Genomic DNA, 24,743 nt, shown 5'->3' on the forward strand with positions numbered 1-24,743 from the left:
GGTGATTTTTTTTCCAGTTACAGCTGGACAGTCCTGCAATACACTCCGAGTTTACTACAGTACAACACACCTTTGCTTGGATATACAGCAACAAGCAGGAAGAAATTACACAAATTTTGGACCTATTTAAAAGTAGAAGGGATTTTAAATATGGCCAGGGAAATTCTAGCACAATGAAGCCACTGAAAAGAAAAGCATAAAACTGGAATCACAATAGTATCTTAATTAGATGATAGGAGCTTATTTTCTTTACTAGGTACTGCATGTAGAAAAACATGAAACCAGTATCACTGTTGGTTATGTGAAGCTTTTATCTCGTACTGTAGATTAACTACTCTTCTTGTGCTACAATACTAGCAGGAATAAAAAGGACTACAGGATGACAAGGATGACAGTGAGATGCATTTTGAATTCCTGTTAACAAGAAAGAAAAAAAACCTCACACCTAACTGTTGGAGTTTTTTAATGATTTTTATTTAAAAACATTAAAACCAAAAAATGATCAAGGCCAGTTTTACAACAAATTTAAGACATACAGAATGGCTTCCCTGCCATTTGGATTTAGTACAGGAACCGTATTCCAATATTTTTCTCATGCAAGTGCTGGATTAAAACCACATTCTCATTTAACATCAAAATGGATTATTAATAATGCTTTCTTAGGATTTAGCCTTAAAATCTGGTTTAAAAAGTCAGTTCTCCAAAGGTTAAAAACATTTACACAGCAAGATTCCCCTGTTCACAGACCAGCTAATAGCTCCCTGTGTCTGATAACTGGCAGAAACAGACCACATAGCTCATTTTTCCTTTTTGTTATTCTAACCTGAGAAATTTGTTAAATGTTTCTTACTGGGGTTTCATATTTGGCAACATTACTTCAGTTACGTAGCAAAGTGCGATTTCTCATTCTCGTTAGAGACCAGTCTTTCACTACTTATCCCAAAAGACACTCTCACAAACAGGAGTTACATTAGCATAAATCTGCTTCTGTGAATAGTGTGCCCTTTTGGCAAGTTAAACCTTGTTAGTAACACCAGCAGAACACTAACCTCAGGATGTCAAGTTCCCATCAGTTGTGTAATTCCTAGTATTGTGCGCTTTTGAAAATATTTACTTTGGCATGTTATACTTTGTAGCGTAGAGAAGTTGATTTCTTTTTGTGCTTACTCCCCACCTTACAAAATCTGCCTTTTCTCTTTCCATTTATTCAAGCCCTTTCCCTTGCCACCAGTTATCTCCCTTTCTCAGAGCTGCAACAGAAACAGGACACAATAAAGCACACAAATACATTTAAAAATGAGAGATCTAAAAAAGTTGCTGAACAGCAGAGTGGTCTTGTAGAACACTCTTAGTTTACGAATGAATTTGTAAAATGTAAACCTCATAAATCTTTAAGTATTCAAGCACTCAACTTTAAATTTGTAAGCTTATATTTGATTTCAAACGTTCCAACATTCAGTGTTTTACTATAGTTAAATGTGCTTCACACTTGATAACAACATACATAAAACCAACATTGTCTAAAGAAATGATGAAAAACCACTTGAAGCAAACAATTGAACTCCAAACAGAATATAACAACTTCTGCATTTTCAGAAAATGTCTATGTTAAGTAATTTGGGTGATTACAAATTGTTGCACTTAGGTTTTACCTGAATTTATCTGATTTTCAAGTGAACCACAATTTCTTCCCAGCTACTAGTCCTGTCTGCCAGACTAAAAGTCAAGAGAATATATTTGTATAAAATGAGCTTTGTTTTGCTTCATACTCTGCCTATTAAAAACCATTATGCTAACCACAGAGATCAATGAATGGTTTGAAAGGTGTAGAAGTCACATATCCCAAGAAATGGATGGATTTTTCCTAGTTTATTTCTGAGTATCTCTGGTCATTACTATACTAAAATTAATATTAAAGTATTGCAGTTTTCAACTTCTCTGCAAATTAGTTTTAAAAGAATGTTATATGAGATTAACACAAAATAATATGTGGACAGATCCCATATACAGCTGATTTTATTCTTTTATTCTACTGTAATTTGTTGGCATGATTGATCCCCAAAGAGGAAACAATGTACTTGGGATTTCCTTAATCCTAATTTTTTTTTATTTTCCATTCAATTAAAGTGTTGAAAAATAAGGAGCTAACCTAAATGTTTTGATCATCCTTAGTCTCACATACATTTTTAATATTACACAGTGAAACTGTATTTTGCATATCAGCACTGAATGCACTTTAAAAAGGACCTCTGTCGAAATACTTCCAACAGGTCTTTATAGCACCATATAATCTCCTGTTGATTTAACTGCTTAGAATCAAACTCTTTGTGCCACTGCTTCTAAAGAAAAAATAATTACATTTTTATTTCCTCTAGCATTCAAAAAAATAAAATCTAGAAGAAAAAGTTTTTGTTATCCAACTGAATGTATGTAAACAATTAATTACTAGACACTCCATTTTCACTTATTCCAGTTTTGTGAAACTGACCAATGAATTGCTACATGATTCTTCCGGAATGGTATGGTTTAATTCAGTGGCAGAAAAAAAAATCTCATGGACTCAAGGAATGAAAGTGTCTCACTCTTCATTGAATTTTGAAAGGCTCTTTTTGCAAGATTTGATGCTGCCCCTTCTATTAGAGCTCATTTTCAGTACATAATAGAGAAAATCAGTGACAAACACAGGAGGTTGAGTGCTAGAAAAGCCATAGTACACCACAGTAGGGACAGCAAGGGGACAAGGAAGCGAGAGGAAACCAAGGTACCTGGAACAAACTAGAAATACACTGAACACAAGACAGCATCTTAGCCCTACAGCAAATTTTACATTCTTTCAATACTTAGATTGGTCTGTGTTCAACTGATACACAATTCAGAATTTATTCAGAATTAAAGGAATACACAACGTGATTAAACATGAAGTACATGAACCATTCATGCACTAACAAATACTGCCAATTTTTTTTTCACAGGTATAGCTGAAGCAAGTGTGTCAGAATGGCATTTGGTTGAAATGAACGTAATGCTGGTACTTCTGGTACTTTACCATTTTTGATAATTGTTACCTACAACAGTCAAAGTCAGTGACCATCTACTCAACGTTGCAAGAGGCTTGTTTTCCAAATATGAGTTCCAGTAAGCGGAAGTATAAATGACATCAGTTTGAATACATTATGAAGACTTTTAAACTGCATATTTCTGAAGAAAACGGTCGAATGCATCATAAATCGCTTGTCTAAAACAAGGAAAACAGAAGATAATTTGTATAGTTTGGGAAAGGGCAGATATAAGTGGTATATTTCCATATATTTACTATCATTACAATTTCAAAACAGCATTCAATAAAAATGTGATATCAGGTAGTCTTTTCTTCTTCACTTAATTCTGGGATCTCTCACTTCAATCCAGTAATATATTCACATTTCAGGAATGAGTGGGACTGCTTACCAACTTTAATATGAGTGCAGATGTTGACAGATTAGGAATTTTCTACTCAAAGATGCCAGGAAATGGGTCAAAGAGACACGTACAATTTATATAAAGGAATTGCATTTATATAGCTCATTTACATAACTGTCTTCAGAAAGTCAACGCCTAGTGTTACGAAGGCAAGAATTCAAGCAAGTCCTACTCATTTGCAGTCCAGCTTATATTTTAATTCTGATCTGCAGTTGCGTGGGTTTTTTTAATTCTCAGAATATAACATTTGCAAAAAGACAACAGCTGCACAATACAACATAAGGGGTCACTGATTAAAAAATATTTTCTAGCATCCAGTGAGCAAACTAACTAAACGCTTTTATAGGAAGAGTGAGAAGGATCATTCTTTTGCCATTGGTTTACTGAACGATCCGAGCTGTACTGCCCCTCATCTTTGCTCATAAAATGGAAATGCTGACATTCTCTTTAAATTATTTCAGATCTGATAACTAGCTCTTCAAAGCAGTATTTGGTATTTGTTGCTTCAGAGTAATTAGGGACTTGCTTTTAGAAGAAAAATTATCTGTCTCAAAATTATACTTTTAAGCTCTCAACTATTTTTAGACTTTCCCGTTTGCCTTACCTAAAGAGTCCTTGTTTGAAGAGGTAGGCACTGACGTGACCTCCCTCCAGATACCTAATTTCACATCCAGGCCAGATTTCTTGAAGACTGCGCACCCCAGTTCGAGGAATATATGCATCTTCCTTAGCTTGTACAACTATGATTAAACTTGGGTCAACTGGAACTAAAGAAAAACAAATCAAAATTGAATTAATCTAACATAAAAAATAGAAACATCAGCTAAGATTTCTGTTGCAAAATTTCTATTTCTAAAAAAAATTGAAATTATTCTAAGCTTTAATAAAATTGCTTTTCCTGAAGTCTCCAGCAGAATTTATCTGGTTTTTGACATTACAGTAGTGAGGCCCATAAGTAGAAAAATGAACTAATCAATTCCCTTGCCCTCCTTAAAGCAGAAAACTTCACGAGTCTTTGAGGAATGATAGGAGAACTGTCTTTCCTCTCATCAACAAAACTTTATAGCATCCAAGTCAGTTCTCCGAGTTATCTTTTTTTTTTTTTTCCAGAAAAAAGAACTAGGAGACATTCAATAGAGTAGAAGCTTTGTATGATTTTTTTTTTTTCCTCAAGGAGAGGAAAAAAGACAACTTTTCATATGTCAGACAATATATATGTATATTTTCATATATATCAGACATATATATCGCATATATCAGATATATGCAATATATGTTCACTTTCTTTTCTGTTTCCTACATGTTTTAGTTCCAACATAAAAATTCCAACATATCGTTATATATATTTATTACTCATAACCAAAATCGCACCAATCAGATTACTAACAGGAATAACATGATGTTGAGAAAAATAATACCAAAATGATGTTGAGCACAGGACAGTTATCTCTTCACAAAGAATATATTTGATACAGTAAATAGCGATCAGCCAAAGAGCTTGAAAATGGGGTGCCACAAATAATTTAGACCCTCTCCCTTCACATATACTAGATCACGTACAGAGGACATGTAATGCTAAGACAGATTCTAAGTCTTCCATTCATTCCACAGAACTCTAGATGCGCCCTCACCAGGGCAGAGTAGAGGGCGAGGAAACCCCTTTCAATCAGCTCCAGGAAGACACCTCTTGTTTGCATTGCCCTGCAAACAGGCCCTTGAAAAGGATTTGTCCCAGACGCCAAGAAAGCCGGGTTCCTCAGATTTAAGGCTCACTGGGCTACAGCTCCCTCTGTGTGCTATGCTTGTCCTGGGAAGCACTATATTCACCAGACTGCATCAACCCAGAAGGACTTCTGTGCATTTTTACTGGTCACACTTGACTAAAAGTATAATCCAAGCTTGGTTCTCAGCTATATTGGTTACTTCCCATCTGAAGTCACTATCTGATTTCTGCTTTATGAGATTTACTTGAATCTGCTTGAAGAACCTTATTATCTGATTAATTAGATCTGGATATTACTCACATCACACAGCTATTTCGTTCTTCTAAATAATACAAATTTGCACTAAATCATATCTGAAAATAACCACAGCAAGGCAGAGAAACAATAAGCAAAGATAGTGAAAGGCAAATTTTTAAATTCACTTTATCATTGGTTGGCCATTAAGAAGAAACAGAAAAACAATTAGTAAATGGAGTGGTAAATGGATGCTCGTGAATAGCACTCAAGATCTTTTCATATTTCAGCTAAGGTGCTAGCAGGTTTACACAATGCAGAAAGAAGAAAATACCTTTCCTTCCTTCCATCATATTTTGTTCAGTTTTCCAAACTGCACATTAAAACAAATAAATACATACCTGAGAAGTTGGCTACATGGGTACATTCATCCATTACTCCTTTCATGAACCTCAAGGATTCCCTCTGTAAAGTGTCACTCTTTCTTCTTTTATTTATCCTGTGTCCTTGTTGGCTGGTTAAGTTCTTATTGCTATTGCTACTGGTTGAAAATGTTTGATTTATGCACTGCATTTTAGGAGCATCTTGTATTAAGAGTCTTTCTGATGAGGTGCTTAGAGTACTTTTACTTGTGGTAAAGCTGTGAACAGCTTCTTTAGATACAGTCTTGTTTGAGGAATCAAAGTCAAACATTCGGGATGTCACGTCCACATCCTCCAGACTGTCCACACTGTCAGGGAAGTTTTTAACAAAGTCTTGTCCCATCTTGAAAGAATCCGTCTAAATAAAGACAACAGGTAATTTATTACGGCTTTTTCCTTTAAACCAGTTGGTTAATCTTAAGATCAACTCAATACTAAAAACAAAAAAGAAAAGAAGATACAAACAGCACTGCTCACACAACTGGTTATTTTCAGCCTGCATGTCACTCAATTAATTAAATCCTGATCATCGTAGTCTTTTGATAATTCAATTCTACATTTCTGTCACCTTAAAAGTGCAGGGAGTACTTATATATGGTAGCTAATGATACAAACATTTGTCTGTTTTTAATTCTGTATTAAACTTTGAATTTATAACTGCAGTCATTTAGGCTTAAATTTCTGGGCGAATAACTCATAAAAACTATGCATTTCTCAGATATTTTTTCTCCACTCTCAAAAGTGCAGTAATGTCTTTTTGGCAAAGTGTTAGAAAATTAGCACTTACAGCAATTTTTCATAGACATGAAGAAAGATAGGCAATAGCAGTAAACATGTGACCAGGTCTAATGTTACGTTTAGAATTGAAAAATCTGTCTCTAAATACTAGGAAGACACAAGCCAAACATCTTGAAATGTTTCTTCTTTTCACTTTAGAATTATATATTCATTTAGGTTGGAAAAGACCTTGAAGATCATTGAGTCCAGCCGTTAACCTAGCACTGCAAGTCCACCACTAAGCCATGTCTCCACATTTTTTAAATACCTCCAGGGATGGCGACTCAATCACTTCCCTGGGCAGCCTGTTCCAGCGCTTGACAACACTTTTGGTGGCAATTTTTTTTCCTAATATCCAATCTAAACCTCCCCTGGCACAACTTGAAGCTGTCTCCTTTTGTCCTATCACTTGTTACTCGGGAAAAGAGACTGACTTCGCGTCTCATTATAACCTCCTTTCAGGTAGCTGTAGAGAGCAATAAGGTCTCCCCTCAGCCTCCTTTCCTCCAGGATAAATAATCCCAGTTGCCTCAGCTGCTTCTCTTAAGACTTGTGCTCTAGAGCCTTCACCAGCTTCGCTGCCCTTCTTTGGGCATGCTTCAGCACCTCAATGTCTTTCTTGTAGTGCTGAGTACAGTGGGACAATCACTTCCCTAGTCCTGCTGGCCATGCTATTTCTGATGGAAGCCAGGATTCTGTTGGCCTTCTTGGCCACCTGGGCACACTGCTGGCTCATATTCAGGTGACTGTGGACCGATATCCCCAGGTCCTTTCCTGCCAGGCAGCTCTCCAGCCACTCTTCCCCAAGCCTGTAGCGTTGCATGGGGTTGTTGTGACCCAAGCACAGGACCCAGAACTTAGCCTTGAAGACCTTTGTCTGCTGCATCAGTGTTCCTGGAGAGTATTTTACTTAAAAATGGCAAGCGTCTAAGTAACTATCTCCACCCTAGCCTCTCTTCTGTCATAAAATATTTAAAAAAGGACTATCACAAAGCAAAGAATCTCAGGAAAAAAAAGTTATTTATGAGAACTGGCTAGAAGACAGTGTTGCAACATATAAGCAATTCTCAAAATGTTATCACTCCAATCTAAAAGAGGGGTGAGGCAATGAAATTCCCATCAGGAAGAGTCTTTCAACCCTATTCAAAAAAAGTCAAAGGCAAAAAAAACATGCAGAAATTATATTTCATAAGGAGCAAGAAGCTAATTACAAAAGGTCTACCTCATGGTTATCCCAACTGCCTGTGCAATAAAAGTCTAAAGCTGAGGAAGGGCTACCATCACACAGACAGAAGCGGAAACAGAGATACCTAGCACTCTAAACAAACTAGAAAAGTAATTTAATGTTCCTACAAACTAAAATATTCTAGAGTATTGTATAATTAGAAGCAATTGCTTCAAAGAGCAATAAATCATGGTTTATATTCACACAGCAAGCTGTCGGCTTTCCAGACTATAAAGCCAGTTACTGGGAAATACTATCTACACTTTCAATGTTTTGATTGAAATTATTTTATGTTGCAGATTACACTAAGTGTGGTCATGGAAAAAGCTTGTAGCAAGGGATATACTTAGCACATATTATACAACAAAAATATTAGCTTCTGTTTTTTGAAGGTTTTCCTTCAAAGATTAAATTTATCAAAAGCATAAGGAAACAAGAGGCAAGCATGTTTTAGCTAACAATTGGCTACTTCTACTGGAAGTAAAAAGAATTTACATTATTTGTTAGATTTGCACATGTAAATATTAGCAAATAGGAAAAATAAATGATACTTACACCACAGTATTCAAGCATTTGAATGATTTCTTCTTCATAAACAGTTTGCGTAAAATACTGTTTCTCTAGCTCTCTCCAGTTCACTGCCTTGCTCAACACACCCTGAGATTATAAACATAAGTGTCCAGTACACAAGTAAAACTCAGAGATCATTCTAAAATAATGATATACAGAGAAAATTGATCTGTTCCTCTCTGTGACTTGGATTTTTCCAGTGGACTTCTGCCCAAGTTTCCAGATAACCCTTTGAATTACTGGAATCAAAGCATAAGCATATATTATAACACAGGACATGGAAACCCACCTCCCTTTAAAAAACAAACAAACAACCAGGAAGAAAAAAAAAAAAAAAGAATGCAGAAATCAGTTCCACTTAGGGTCTACCCACATCTAGACTGGGCTAAACCAACATTGGGTGTTAAAGCCAGTCTATTTATTCACCTACCCCAGCAGCAGGAGTGAAAACAGATACCCCTTGTGGTAGTAGCAGTATTATCACCCAACTATTCAAGCCAGGGTTTGAGCAGAAGAAATCATGTTTTCACGGCTTGCTTCCTCACCTTCCCACATTCAGATCAGAACTCTAATCATTATCCCCAAAACCAGCCCCAGCCTTTAATTTGGCACATGACCCCCTGAAGTAGCTCAAAGCTACCTTCCTTATCATGTGTTGTATATCCTGAGCAGGAAGGGTGGGTTTTGCCACTAGTCACTAAGAGAGGCTGAAGGGTGATGAAATGCCCTAACTGAAAAGGTGAACGTGCCCAACCCAAATCTTTTAACTTACATAGCTGATTACATTCTAGATTATTAACAAAAATGTATGTTAATTACCGTAGTAAAGACTGCAGAAGCTGTTGACCAGGAAAGACATGGAATCAGTGGCAACGGTTTAGGCCAGTTTGTCACTGCCAGTGAAGCCATCTAGAATCAAAGGCACTCATTACATATTTTAACACTGAATTCACACTATGGGAGAAAGATCTCTCTCACCTACCATTTATTTGTTTACAAGGTATTGAACAAATACACAGTGTCAAAGTAGTTAAGAATTGTGGCAGTTGGATATATTTCACCTATTTTGAAAACACAGCCTATTCTTCAGTGACTTCCCTAACAATAAACATTGCCATGGATAGGACTAATTTCAAGGTGGAATGGATTTTTGTTATAAGAATTCCCAATGGAATATTTATTTTGACCTTTTAGTTGTTTAAAACCATGAAAAACATCTAAACCCCCTTCTTATCACGTTCTTGCAAGCTTATTTCAAGGCAAAATGAAGGCAATCTACGGAAGGACTATTTAAAATTCTATACTTTTTAAATTTGTATACTGGAAACAAAATGTGGAAGAGAAGTAATCCAGCATGTTAGATGGGCTCTCTTTCTGTCCTTTAAATTATTGCTTTTACATCAGCTCTCAGAACACATTTTTGTGAATACTCTGTTTATCCCAGAAAAAAAAAGAACAAAGAAGCTTAATGTACAGAAGTTCCCCTATACGGTATGTTCTTGCCAAGTTTTATTTTATTGCTCTAAACTGAACAACAGCGTAAACCCCCTAAGACCAAATACTCCATGTCTGTGCCAGATGTTCTAATAAATGGATGTACACAACTGAACTATAATTCTAATCTAATTGTTTTTTATTAATAAAAGGTTAAAAGAACACCACGTATCTAGATTCTGATAGCCATAAAATCTGACTTCTTTCTTTTTAATTCCACCTCTCCCCATCAGTAGAACTGAATTAATGCTACCTACCTTCTGTTGTAAAACACATGCTAAAGATGATCAACATAAAAGATGATTTATTTCCCTGGTTTTAAATTGTACCAGAAGCCCTGTAAGTCAGGACTAGCCAAAAATATATTCCTGGACTAAGAAAAAAAAATTTCCAAGGTGTTTCCAAACCCACTCTCTCAGATCCTGCCTCCTTCTACATCCATGCTGTACATCACCATTGATACAGGATACAGTACTCAGTTATTCCCATAGCACTCGCACAGCATTTGAAGTGTCCTGCATGGTTAGTGGTGCATACACCAGTTTGAGAATTCCAATCCAATTTACAAATAAGACAGGGAAGACAAGTTTAACACAAAAGTTGTTGTTTCAACAGGGTGATATTTAAGTAAATCAAAGGTGCTTTGTACATTTCTGACATTAAGAGTTATAAAATTGTGCTTTGGAGGAAAACTATTTTCCCTTCAGTACACAATACCATTACTGACATTATTTATTTATCTCCAACAACAAACAAACAAGAATCAGCAAAACAGAGGTATACTGTTTTAATAAGCTTTGTACCTATGCCTCATGGACCAATGATTAACTGTAGAGACACAACAGTAATATTTTAACTTCGCATTAGTCTTTCAAGCATCTTACTAATACACTGCTGGTTTAGTTTAAATATGCACAGTGTCACAAAATATTATCCATCTCATTGCAGAAATCTTCTATAATCAATACCAATGATTGGGGGAAAAAAAAAAAAAAAAATGAGTTGAGAACAGAACTGACACCAAAAGTCACCTCAATTACAACATGCCTACAAAGAGGACACATTTCACACAATGCATTCAAACAGAAAAGTTTAAGCAAGAAGAACGGAGGAAAAGAGGGAGAACTAGCAATTGATCAGTACAGACCTTCTTTCATAAAGTATTTACCTCCCCCCTTTCCCTTGTGGAAAAAAACCATAATTATGTGAAACGATTATATTCATATTAAGCCTGTCAGGAGCTGGCTGACACAGGGCTCTATGATTTGTCAGTACTTGAGGATTATACTAATTCAGCACCACAGAACATGAGAATTGCCAACAATTTGTTTTGCATGACTCTAAATGTTTATTTTAAAGTACTTCTGAGAGGCACACTATAAAACAAATTGTTTCTGTATGCTAAACAATCAAATGAGAAGTTAAAACAATAATTACTGAACAGGAAATATAAAAGCTTACATGTCCTCCCATGGATATTCCAGTCATCCCTAGCGGTCCATAGCCTTCTCTCTCTAGCCAGTGCAAAAGAGCTGCCGATTCTAGAACAAGAGCTCCTCCCATCACAAACAGGTCCGAGACATTTTTTAAACATGACCGTCTTTTCTCCCCAGAAAAGGAAAATATAGGATTTATTTTCTAAGATTAGATTTTGACAGTTGTCATCATTCTATACACAGTTTTATACAAAGCCTGATCACATTCCCAGAGAATTTTGGAGCTGAACCCCTGTTGATTCAACAGGAGAAAAAGCTAGTCCAGATTCTCTGGCATTTGCACTTTTTCATCTAAATAAGTACTAGGAATAGACACCTGCTAAGCTTCTAGCGTCATATCACTGACAGCCTGGTCTTCTAGATATTACCAACATTACAATCTCATTCATAGTAACCTTCTGTCCTGTAAAGTTATAAAGGATCTTTTAGAAATAGAACTTAAGTGATGCAGTCCTAGGCACACTCTCTCTTACTTGAAGAAACAATTCTTTTTTTTTTTTTTTTTTTTTTTTTTTATTATTTACCTGTTTTACATCATTGAAAAATTGCACACAACATTTGAAGAGCAATCAGTATGTCAGCTTTGGAAGCACTCATCAGTGTCACTGTAAGACTGAAATTGTAAAGTGGGAAGTTTGTCACAGTACTAAGAAATTCATGTAGTATACTACAAAGCATTAAAATACAGAAGAAGAAAAAAAAAGTAGAAAGCTATTCAGCTGAACCATCAGAGGGACTTTCAAAAAGGGAAAAAAACCAACGTATTTTACAGAGCAATTAATACATCTTAAATTTGGGGAGGGGGACTGTGTATTTTCGGTATCACACAGGTTACAAAAGACTACTGGCCTCTTCTGCCAGCATACAATCACATTGGAGTCGCTCTGAAGCACAAGGACAAAGCTCACTGTGCAAGCCACCGAGCAATGAACATAGCTGCTGCAGACCAGTATTTATAGGCTAGTGTAATTCTTTCCTACAGCTTTGTTATGAGAGATTCCTCAGCCCCCTCCAGCTGCTGTATTTATTAAACACTAACCTCTGTCACTGGTTTGTAACCTTGTATCAAAGAGTGACAATTACTGGTTGGGGTATTAGACTAAGCACTCCCCTTCTAAATTACCCTTCTCTACATCATGCATTTACTAAGCTGTCAAGCTAAACAACTGAGAACGGAGTTAGAAATATCCTCACCAAAAGATTTAATTTATTCTTCTACATCAGATCCTCAATAACTGGAAAAAACCCACACCAATGGATGTATTCCAACACACACTCTATCTTGTCATTTTCCTATAATCTTATGCTTTTAAATGCCGTAATAAATATATATACATTTAAGGTTTCCTATCAAAAAACAATTTTATGACAATCATCTTAGTGAATTACATTAACTTTTTTTTAAAAAGTGGTTCTTATGTCAAAATAAATAAAATTCAACATCTGCTTTGGAAAAAGCCTAGAAACTATTTTTTTTAATTAAATTTTTCTTTTTTTTTAAGCTGAAATCTAAATAAAATCTAGAAAATCCAAGATTCTGTAGTGTGCTCCCAGTGAAGTCCTAATACAATGGACAGGTTTAAGAACTTCAGCTGTAAAGAAAAAAATCACTTTCTATGCACCTTCTACTCATGTTAAATAACCAAGTTATGATTAAAAAGTATTAAAACACCAACTTGTATTTGGACTTCAAGAAATATTGGTAAACTGAAACTACAGCTTTGCCTCAGACACATGTCCTATTGAATTCTGTTTGTACTCCAGGGGTTCAGAAAATGTGAAAAGCAAAAAACCAGGACTGCCTAATTAAGGTTCTAAATTCACCTTTAAGAAACCAATTGAGGGAGCCAAGTCCTGTAAAATACTGAATATTGCAGTTTTCACTGACTAACAAATAAGCAACACCAGATTCATTTACACGTGTGACTGCGGTCCCCTTAAATATCTTGGGAAAGCAAACTCTTAGCAGTTGTAACAGGAAAGTACACTATCTGAGCAAAGATTATTCACAGTTGACTGAAATACAATTGCAGCACTTGTACATGCACAGTTGTGAATTACAACAACAAACCGACACTTGCTTGCATTCACACTCATCTTACTCAGTACCACAAGTTCATCTTTTGCAAACTTTCCCGATCACAAAAAATGACAAAGCAGTCTACCAAAGGGTAGACAACTTCACATTAGCAGGTTACAAGCAGTCCATACTTGAGATTTTTTTTTTCTTAATAAACTATCAGATTTCACACTATTTTGAGCTTCTTGAGGAAAAAAAAAAAGCAGACGTATTTTGAAAAGACAGTATCCATGAATATAACGGTAATACTTACAACTGATCCTTAGGTTTTCGGCAGCCATGTAGAAGACTCAAGTTAAAGAAAGTAAAAAATTTCTATATAAAAACTGGCAATTAAAATAAAATAAGTAATATACATAAATATCGCACTGATTAGTTAAAATTTGGAACTTAAATTTCAAATCATAGTGTTTAACTGGAGCTAAATCAAGTTAAATGTAGTTTGGTGATGTACTTTGCAACATAAGATTTTATTTTTGTCAGGTATATGGGTAGGAAAAAAGTGTAACCAGAGATCCTATTTAATAAAACAGGGTAAGAGTGTTATAGAAGTTACCAATGAGTTGTTGACAGAACAGAACTTAACTTTTTTTTTAAAAAAAAAAAAATCTTAAATGGTAGCAATAAGTTTCTCAAAAGTACCTGAGATACCAAAGGGTTGCATTGAGAAGGGAAGGCAGGAAAGGCAACTTTCTTTTCTGTCATTAATACATTCAGAAGTCACATAGTATGATGCAGAACAAACGCATGGTTTTCACTCTGTCATGGCTAAAGAAATCATATCAGTACTTTGATGACCACACAGACTCATATCAGAACTTTTACTCTAATGACTACAGTAAGAAGCTGCAGAAGACATTTTCAAAAAAAAAAATAAATAGAGAAGCATTATTTGATGTAAAAGTAGTATATTATATTAACTGTTTTCATGCAATGGTCATACTTGGCTTCTATCCACTGAAAAATCCACTGGAAAGTGATCCGCAACATAGATATTATACCAGTGCAATAAGTCTTCTACCTCTGTAGAGAACGCTGAGAATGAGCATCTTGCTTTGCACAAAAGGATATAATAAGGATTTTCTAGCAACAGGGAAGCCATACAGGCTTCTTTAATCATTGGGCGTGCCATTAACGTACGTCTCCTCCAGAAGTGCTAAAGATAAGATGTACAAACATATATTAAGATAAAATGTGATTATTTAATTTCTTGATAACGATCAATTTTACGTTTTACATACTCACATGGTCTCCAGTGCCTGCTAAATGAATGCACACAGGTCTGTGCTTGCTATTCCATCTTTTGGGTATGATGAACTGAAATCTACGAGAAACAAACACCTGTTTTAGCAAAGTAAGTACATCTATATAGAGGCTGTGCCAGATAAATTAATCTACATGATTAAAAAAAAAAAAAAAAAAGAATAAAGTACTTTCGTAACCCATGCAGGCAAACTGCCAGCGATTCAGCAATATTGTTTTTCATAAACATATCCAGCAAAGAAAGGAATCTGAAAGTAGGACAGGATAAATGCCAAACAAGAAAAGAAGCCAAGCTGAAAGATCATGTTCCTAAAAAAGACCACTACCTCATCATCAGAGTTTAAATTTTGCAGAGTGGAGAAATGGAACTTCAGATGAAAAGCAGCCTAAGCAAGAATGACTAGCTCTCCTAGGCAGCATTGCTACTTTTCTCCTGAGGGCACAACAGCTGAAATTGAAGACTAAGATGAGCAACACATTTAAATAAAAAAAAAAAAAAATTAAAAAAAAAATAAATCAAAACCCAACCAACCAAGCCAAACCATGAAACTATTCTATACACCCAACATCAATCACTTAAAGTCTTCTGCTGCTACTCAAGTTATTTACAGTCTAACTAGTGAGAGAAAAAAAAAAAAAAAAAAAAAATCACTTCTAAGCCACTAGTATTTTCCCCACAAGATGGAGCACTGCTACCTACAACAGTGTTACACTTCAGAAAAAAATATTCACACGATGCACAACAATCTTAAGGGAAATGTGTAGAGCATTTCAAAACTGTAACGATACTGTCCAATGTAATGGTTAGCATAACTTGACTACAAACTGTAAGAGAACATAGATAAAGAAACAATTAGTATACTGTATTTTCCAGAATGGTAATAATTAGTCCAATAATGCTAAGAGACAGTTTCTTTCTCTAAACAATGGAGAGGTGGAAGAGAAGTGATATTCTGACATTCCTCAGTGTTACATGTTTAAGTGCACATAAAAACATCAACCAGTAATATTTATAAAATTGACAATGCTAGTATCAATTTGAGCTACAAACTTCTATGTTTAAGATACTACACAAAGCTTGGAAAAAAAGTTTCCCTCGTGAAAGTTTAGTTTAGAAAGCAAACAGAAATTATGCTCTGTTCAAAACCACTCCTCAACTGCAAAGCAGTGTTAGTGTGAAACTAGCAAAAATGCCATGAGGTATCTTCTGACTATTAGGGATTGTCTAGCTTTCTGTGAGGATTTTATTTTGTTTGCCAAGTAAGAAAGGCACCATATTCTTTTGCTACAATTAAATGAACTTACTACTTCAATACACATAAAATATTTTTATATTCAATGTAAATGGAAGACTGTAATGGTTCCTTCAAATACAATATAACATGCTTCTTTCATATAAACAGCTTCTCCTGCTATGTATAAAACAAACACCTACTGTCCTGGCTATAGTATTGTTCATTTCCAGCATCCTGCTTATTTGGAAAAAAACAAGCAAATAATTAAAAAAAACCCTGCAGGGTATTTCATGGCTTTGTGCAATATGATTTCTACACTCAAAAAAGGCCAAAAAACTGCCCTAGCAAAGGAGATTTTTGCTAGGGGACTTTTTTTTTTTTAAATTTATTTACACTCAGATTAAACTATCATATGAATAAGACTTATTTTCAGTTTTGAGATCAAAATCTATCTCAACACATTAGCACAAAACCAGTTTGAAATATTTTGCAGATAATGTGTATTACAATAAATTAGTTTCACAACAAAACTACTTGTAGACCATTCTTATTTCTCTGCAGTACTAGTTTCAGAAAGGAAATACCACTTGGCTTCTCTTACCTTGCTACAAGAGACTCGACTGGCAGGATACCTGGGACATAATGAGCCATTGGGGAAATGAAGTGCCCCTCAAGGATTTTACAGTCGGATTGCTCCTCAACCTACAGAGAGAATGGGATAATAGCAGCATATTTCATATCAGTGTTTAACTTGCTCTGAAAGCAAATCATTTAAAGTAGAAGAATTTGTTACAGGATTAACAGGTACTTAAAAAAAAAAAACCAAACCTGAGGTTTACTTCAAATATAGGGATAGACGTTACCAACACAGTCAAAACATTTGTTTCAAACTTTGCTTTTATTAAATGGTCTATTAAAGGAATCAAGGAATAAAGTGTAATATTGTCCCATTTTAATGAACTTCCATAACACATACTAAGTTTCAAGCATTTTTTGAGCTTTAAGATCTGACATCCCACCTCCCCAACTATTGTATTACTGGGGTAAAAAATAAAACACTATCTGTCCAGCCACTGCTTTATTCTCTCAGTTTCCTTCCATTCTCCACTAGAAGTCAACGTGACTGCTCATTATCCCATTTCACATTTTTTGCCGTTGCTTCCTAATTCTATCCACAGCACCTCAATTAAAAAAAAAAAAAAAAAACAAACCAAAAAAACCAAACTAGCAAACTGTTAAAGCATTTAGCTTGCCACAGCATTGACCACCAGTGCATTTACTTGACTTTAGAACTACTCCTCATTTCTGACTCCTTATCCACACTTTCTGGATTAAAAAATCTTGAGGGCAATGATTACTTCTATCTGCACACCTCACTCAGAAGCACAGGACCTCCTTTTTCCAATCAAGAGCATTTGAGAACTCACACCACATTGGTATCTTTTTTCCTCTACAGCCTCACTCCTCTCACAGATAAATTCTAATGTCCTCTAATGAAGAGCATTCAATTCTTTTATCCTACAAAAGCAGTCTGGTAAGTACTAAGTTGATTTCACCTTCAGGAAAATTTAAGTTTAATTAAACTGCATCATCTCTTGCTTTTAAGTACCTTGTCAATGAACACTGGGTAATCTTTCGAAACCAGCGTCTGGCATTTTTCCCTGTTTCCAATAATCTTTCTGAATTCAAATATTCTGTTGAAAGGAAACAAGTAGAGAAGATTCAACTTTTAATCTAAAAAAAAGAGAAAATATACATATATAAAATTTCAGAAGCTAAAGTAAGCCACAAAGAAAATAAAAGTTACGAATCCAGGTTTGCATTTAGAGATTAATCAGGCTACTGTAGGGTAGGTATATAAGAATATCTTTAAGTTTAAAAAAAAAAGGGCTTAGGTACATCGCTTGCAATTGCACAGTTCTTAAATAGTATTTCCCACCTGATATGTTGAAAATTTATGTCATTTTTCAGGGTCAAATTAAGAGATGGCAATCTCCTACGCTTACACATCCTTGTAGGCACGTTGGGGCAACACAGACTAATCAGGTGAAAAACAGTCTGGACCGCCACTATCATAGCATAACTGTCAATGATCTAGCTAGAAACAAGTTACTAGCATCACTTAGGGAAGTTCACAAATGACACAAACTGGAGGGTGAGGTTGACAGCTGGAAGGTAGGGTTACCATTCAGAGCAACCTGGATAAGCCGAAGGAACAGGCCAACAAACATCTAAAGCTCAACAATAAAACTGTGAAATCTTGCACCTAGGACAGAACAGCCCCATGCAAAAATACAAGCTGAGAATTTCCCAACTAGGTAGCAGGAAAAGGCATTGGGTTTCCAGTGGAGAGCAAACTGGACACGAGTTAGCAGCACATCTTCGCAGCCAGGAAGAGCAATGGCATACCCTCTGCATTTAGCAAGGGGGCAGCCAACAGGTCAAGTGAACAGGGTTTGCATTGCCCAGGGAACAGAAAGCTAAGGAGCAAATCTAGTTGCTTTCTTCTGTGATTTAAATGGGCTGCAGAGCCTTACAGAGCAAATGAAGCAAGACTTTCCTCAGAGGTATACAGCGAGAGGACAAGAGGCAATGGTTGCCTGTTGCAACATAAGAAATTTCTACTGGAACGCAGTGAAAGATTTTTTTTCACATTGTTAAGCACCGGAAAAGATTACCCAGGGAAACTACGAATAATGTCCACCCTCAAGGGACTTTCAAAAATCAAATGAGGTGCCAGGTGACTTGAATCAAATAAGAAGTTAGCTTTGTTTTGAATAGGTATTTGGACTAGCTGCCCTTAAGGTGGCCCTCCCCACCTTAAACACTCTATGCTAAAAATTACTTCCTCATTCTTATGGTTGTAAATACATACAAGGACGGTACCTGACTAACTGAAACAGCAGATTTGGATGGAAAGTACAGAACAATAATCTAACAGAAACGATCATCTTCCCAACACGAGAGAAAACCAAACCAAAAGGATGGAAAGAAAGTCCAGTTTACCACCATATCAAAAATAGCTCTACTATGTACCTTTTGTTTTTCTTATACAGAACAGCAGGTACATGAAGCACTTCTGAAAAAAAATAAGGGCAAAGGTATGAGATGCCAGTATGGAGGCTAAGCTAACAAAGAGATCCCAAAATCCTCTAAAAATACTGCATTTACGTATTTCCCCTGTAGTTAGGACACTGAAGGCTAAATCTTACATGTGTTGAGGAATTTCAACTCTTGCTAATGAGTTGAAGATAAAACATTAGGATATCAAGTCATCACATACGGGTGTGCAAATAAAACTTCAGAATACATCTAGGCAGGGTAGTCTATAACATAAGTCTATCTCAGTTAATGCTTGATGTATAACAAATTTAATAATTTCTTCTAATGGAGCTTCACAGTGATTAGTTTAAAAATAATTTAAAAAAAATACAGATGATGCTGACACTGTTTCTGGCATGATAGGGCATGCAGAGTAGGGAGCAGTACTCCCTCCTCCCACCAGCAGTGTAAGGAGTCAGGAGGAGGTAGTATTCTTCCTTCTTCACCCAGGTGAAGCCAGGCTGCTGGGGAACAGCTCACCTTTTTCCCATAGAGGGGCAATACACAGAACAAGTTCTTCTTCCACTTTTCAGACCAGCAAGCCTGCCTCATGTTTCCCCCACAGCTTTTGATCTCACGTGAGAGATTTTTTTCCCTTACTATGAAAAAGAAAGGGCCATATCTGATGCCATTATTACTACCAGCAATTCTGCTTTATTGCTGTTTGACATTAGCGTGATTACCCTTACAGACCCCACACAAGAGAAAAACCTTGCCTACTATGGCAATAGCTGACAGCAGAATTAGTCAGAAGTTCCCCTACATATTAATTGTGTTGGTGGGAGATGGGAGAGTGAAAGTTCATCACGTCTCACCAAGAACCTAAGAGTTTTTAAAAGAGGGTTTTGATAATATTAAGAGGTCCCATTTCAGATATTCACACATGTAACAGAACACAGAAACGCTGCAATCAAAACAAAACCCACATTTTTTGCTTTTTCCAACAAAAGTAAACTAAACATTTTAAAAACACAACATTCTCATTTTGCAGGAAAGTCTGCTTCTTGAGAGAAAAATCAACTGAAGACATAGATACAAAGCAATCTAAGTGCCATTGCAAGATTAGATGTTGTGAAGCTATCCGATGTTTCACTTGGACTTAAAAACAAAAACAACCCCCACGTAACTCCACTGCTATCCAGTGAACAAAATTTTATTTCAGTTTTTATTTTTAAATTTCTTTATTGATTTTTTCAAGTACATGTAAATTATCTTATTAAATGCAGATTTACCATTTCCTATTGAAATACTACATGATGCACAATATACATATTCAGTCACTTAATTTTTGAACTTAAACACAAGTGCTTATGTTCCAAGTGCTACTCTTAATAATAACTAATAACAATCAACAAATATTTAAAAATTAAAAGGTACTTCCATTTTTTTTTCTTATTTTCAAGACATCTAAAAAGGAGGAGTTTACTACTTTGGGCTATGAGAGAAACTTCCGATTACATCTTACACTTTTAAAGCTCATTATTACTAAGAAGCTACAGAAAGGTGGCAAGAACCTCTCAAATGTTAAACAGAACAATTCCTCTGCAAAAATTCAACAAGTTTTGGTTTTAGAAAACACTTTTCAGAGATGCTGCTTGAAGTACATTATCATATATGCATAAGTTGGAAAAATGTAGTTGCACACATATACATTCTCTCAAGAAGAGCCTCTTTAAACACAAACACTTAGCAAATCCTTTCAAGATTTGTTTCAAATCCAGCTCCTCCCTCGGTACGGAAACACATGATTTCCTGAACAAGAAGTTTAACACTTTTTTTAAAATACAGGGTAGTAACACTTGTTGGTACTTCAAGTGTTGCTTTTTTTCGTTTAATATAAAGTACTGTTTATGCTGTTACTTTTTTAACAAGTCACCTTTTCAGATCCTCTGGCTTTCCCCATCCTCTGATGAAAAGTTTAGTGAGGAGAAGCTTTCTGTACAAGACATCTAATTTACTTACACCCATTAGCAGCAAACTGACATCTAGAAAAAAGAACAGGTAAAAACAAGGCATTTAAAGTGGTTAACTTGAGTGGCAAGTTCATTGATTGCAACAGAAAGTAGGTTCTTATTCTGGTATCTGTTTAATGAAGAGCCATACCATTTTATTGCAATGAAGTAAACACATATTTTATCTATTTCCTTCCAATTTTTGCCAACTAATTTCTTATAGTTTTGAAAATTATGCTCCCACTCCCTTCAGGGAAGCAATCATGCCATCAAAATCCTTACCAGTATAATTTTTCTTTCAGCAAACACATTAGCTCAAATATAGCCAAGGTCAACAAGGTTTTAGGCAAGGTGAGTATTATTTTCAAAGCAATACTTACTGAAGTGAACAGGAAGCCACTACTGTGCTCTTCCAATGAGGAAGGAAGGAAGGAAGGAAAAAAAAAAAAAAAAAGCAAATCTGGTTTCTTGGTCAGCAGGATACAGGTTATTCAATTAAAAAATATCCAGGATCTGGGTACACCTAAGAAAAGAACAGATTTAATAATCACAGACTTGGTTAGTAAGTTACCTTCAACTATTTTCTAGTGTTTCCAGATCCCTCCATACTAAATGGTCTAAATAATTTCATAACACTCCAAAATAGTGTTATTTAATTCATGGTGGTTTGTTTTGTTTTGTTTTTTCATTTTAATCCAAAGTTCATTTACTCTGGCACACTTTAATATGGTAATTTTTAAAATAAACTTGTCTGCATATAACAAGTTAAAATTGTGGTCAGATTAATAAATACATTCCTTTGTACTTCTAAGAAGCCAATACTTAAGAATCAATATACAGAAAAAAGAAAAACGCTTTAACATCTAGAATAAGCTACTATCAAAATAGAAATTATAGACAACTTAAGGTACTTGAATACTAGAACAAGCATGCTAGAAAACCACAATGGTTCTAAGTTCAGTCATTACAGGGCAGAAATAAATACCTGAAATCACCAGAAAGTCGAAGTGGGGACCTTCTATTTTAACACTGTAGAAAGTGTTAGTTCCTACTTCACCAGTCCCAAACAGCTGACTGTAATCTTATTATTCTGATCCATATCTGCTTGGTCAATACAAGCTTTTTCCTTGCCCATTCTGGAGATATCCATTGACCTCATATGCTGTGGGGGTGTCAGAGATGAAGTGTTTGCCAGCCTCTGCAAGGTACCTGCTCTGCTTTTTGGAGTAGGGAGACAGCTTGGTATTTTCCTGGTGCTAGAAGAGAACTGGGCGGTGGAGACATGGACAGGAATACAGAGGAGACCCACTATGGGGCTGGGAAAACACTTGAGAGTACACACAAGAGTAAATCTATGCTTTCAAAAACATACTAAAACTAGATTTGCAGTTCTATCAGTGCACTGCTTACCACTAACTGTGAAAATAAGTTTTACTTATTGTTTTGATGCTTAACAAAGCAGCCTTGCATGTCTTGTTTAGTTGTGTGTTGGTTTGGGCTTTTTAAAAATCCTTTCCAAAATAAACGCCAAATGGAAAACATGAAGATGTTGATTTTGCTGTCAGTTTGAAGGCTGGCCTGATGAGCTCTCTTCTGTTGCACCAAGAGAATGCCAAAACAAGTTTTTAGACAAGTACATTATATTTAAATGCAACATTGATTGAGGTGAAAGGGTTGTCTCATCCTGTATTCTATTTCATTGATTGAATAAAGACTCTAAAGTAATTCAGGATATTTCATTTAATCAGACTCAAGATTAAACTACTACTGGGAAGAGTACAGGAAACATTGAAACAAAAAAATATTCCAAGTACATGAAGTATGTTGTATAGAACTTCTCAGAAATACTACTGCGATAAAATTGGGGTCATCCTCCCATTTTGTTTATCTTAGTAACAAAAGGGTAGGACATGCTTCAGTCACTGCCATCGATGTCTACATGGAAAGAATTATAAATACTTTTCCTGTCAGAAAAGGCAAATCCAACTGTTGGAGACTGAAGTTTCATAACTTCACAGTAGAAGTAAGGAGTCTATTTTAGCAGTGAGAGTTTGAACTTGAGAAAAGAACCAACAGAGCTTCAGAATGCAACTGGATTTTCACCACTTGATACGACACATGTCACGTCACCATCCCTTTGTAAGACAGGTCAGCTGGAAGCAGTGACCTGATAAAGATGCTGCACAGTTGTGTGCCCCAAGAAATAGTACCTGTTATGAATATTCAGTGAGTATATTGCTAAAATGGTAAGCTTTAGATAATTGCAAGTTGTGACTAGAAATTTTAACAGATACAAAGGCACGTTAAGAAATGACCCACTAAAATAAAAACCCAAACAGCTACATTTTAAAATATTATTTTCCAAAGAAGGCTTCACGGAAACCTAGAGGTAAATTATACTCAGCTCTTGCTCTGGGAAGACAGTTTTTCTTTGCTTCCAGAAACCTCACACTGCATACTACCTATACATTTTTGGTTTGTACACTTATTTCATAGAAACTGACACAAAAATTAATCCAAAATCCAACACATAAAAGGTCAGCTATTCCTTTCCATCCAGTGTATTCAACTTCAGATATAAGAAAAACACCACTGGAAAGTACATAAAGACTTTATTAAAGGCCCAGTCTACTGCTTCTATACATAGAATGGCTTAGGTTGGAAGGGATTTTAGGAACATACAGTTCCAACCCCCCTGCCATGGGCAGGGACACCACTCACTAGACCAGGTTGCTCAAAGCTCCATCCAACCTGGCCTTGAACACCTCCAGGGATGGGGCATGAATATGAAACAGCTCCCACCAAGAAGTTAACCTGAAAAAGCCAGGAAGGTGTATCTATTTCAGAAGGCTGATTCCTTAACTTCCCTGCCCTATTACTTTTAAAAAATAGTTCTCTTCCAATTAATGTCAGGTCAGGCTTTTTTTTCCTTTTGCCTCCAATAGAAGAAAGACGATTTAAAATTAAAAAAAATGAAGAAGTCACGGCGACCAGTCAGAAACAGGCCCCACAGTAATTTCACGCACAGAGGAGCCCGTGGATAAACAAAGGGGCCTAAGCCAGAAACTGAGTTACACCGAGCAGCTGCCTACCGGCCTCTCCTCTCGCTCCCTGTTTGGTTATCTGCGGATGGGGAGCATAACCCGAGCGTTGCCTGGTACAACGTGCAGGGCTCCGCAGACGGTGCCCTGCCGACCCGAAGCTACAGGTGACACCCCCATCTCTCACAAAAATCTCACCGGCGGCTTGCGGAAACCCCCTCGGGCCGCCCAGCCCCCGAAGCGGGACCCAGGCGCACCCCGCAGCGGACCCGAGGGGAGGTGCCCCCGCCCAACGCCCGCGCCCCCTCAGCTCCCAGGGCGGGGGGTGGGACACCCAGCCCGTCCCCGCGGCGGACTACCCACCCCTCTCCTGTCGCGGGACGAGGCGATCCCGCCTCAGCCGGCGCGAAGGTCACTCACCCGTCGGGCGCGGCGCTGAGGCACCTCGCCGGCGAGCGGGAAGGCTGAGGGGAGGGGCGGGGCCAGCCTCACGCGCGGGCGGGCGCACGTACGCAGGCGCTCGGCCGGAAGGCGGGTGGCCCCGCCTCCTCGCGCGTGACCTGGGGCGGCTCGGGGCGGTCTTTGAGGGCGGACGCGGCCACCGGCAGTGGAGGGCGGAGGGGGGGGGGGAGGGAAGCCCGGGATCGGGGGTGGATCCCGGGATCGGAG

General features: G+C 36.8%; 1 protein-coding gene across 1 annotated transcript; it reads right to left on the reverse strand.

The window, feature by feature from the left end:
• Positions 1-454: 454 nt before the first annotated feature.
• Positions 455-24,629, reverse strand: ABHD18 (abhydrolase domain containing 18). The gene is made up of 14 exons (XM_074154537.1): positions 24,495-24,629; positions 21,414-21,556; positions 20,958-21,066; positions 17,589-17,673; positions 16,581-16,681; positions 14,727-14,805; positions 14,553-14,637; positions 13,735-13,762; positions 11,367-11,505; positions 9,231-9,320; positions 8,397-8,498; positions 5,819-6,197; positions 4,064-4,226; positions 455-3,235 (listed from the first exon to the last, which is right to left on the reverse strand). The coding sequence occupies exons 3-14, from the start codon at positions 21,047-21,049 to the stop codon at positions 3,184-3,186; spliced, it is 1,395 nt and encodes a 464-aa protein (XP_074010638.1). The 5' UTR covers positions 21,050-21,066; positions 21,414-21,556; positions 24,495-24,629; the 3' UTR covers positions 455-3,183.
• Between the last annotated feature and the right edge of the window lie 114 nt (positions 24,630-24,743).

Source organism: Numenius arquata, chromosome 10 (genome assembly GCF_964106895.1).
Source record: "Numenius arquata chromosome 10, bNumArq3.hap1.1, whole genome shotgun sequence".
Lineage (NCBI taxonomy): Eukaryota > Metazoa > Chordata > Aves > Charadriiformes > Scolopacidae > Numenius > Numenius arquata.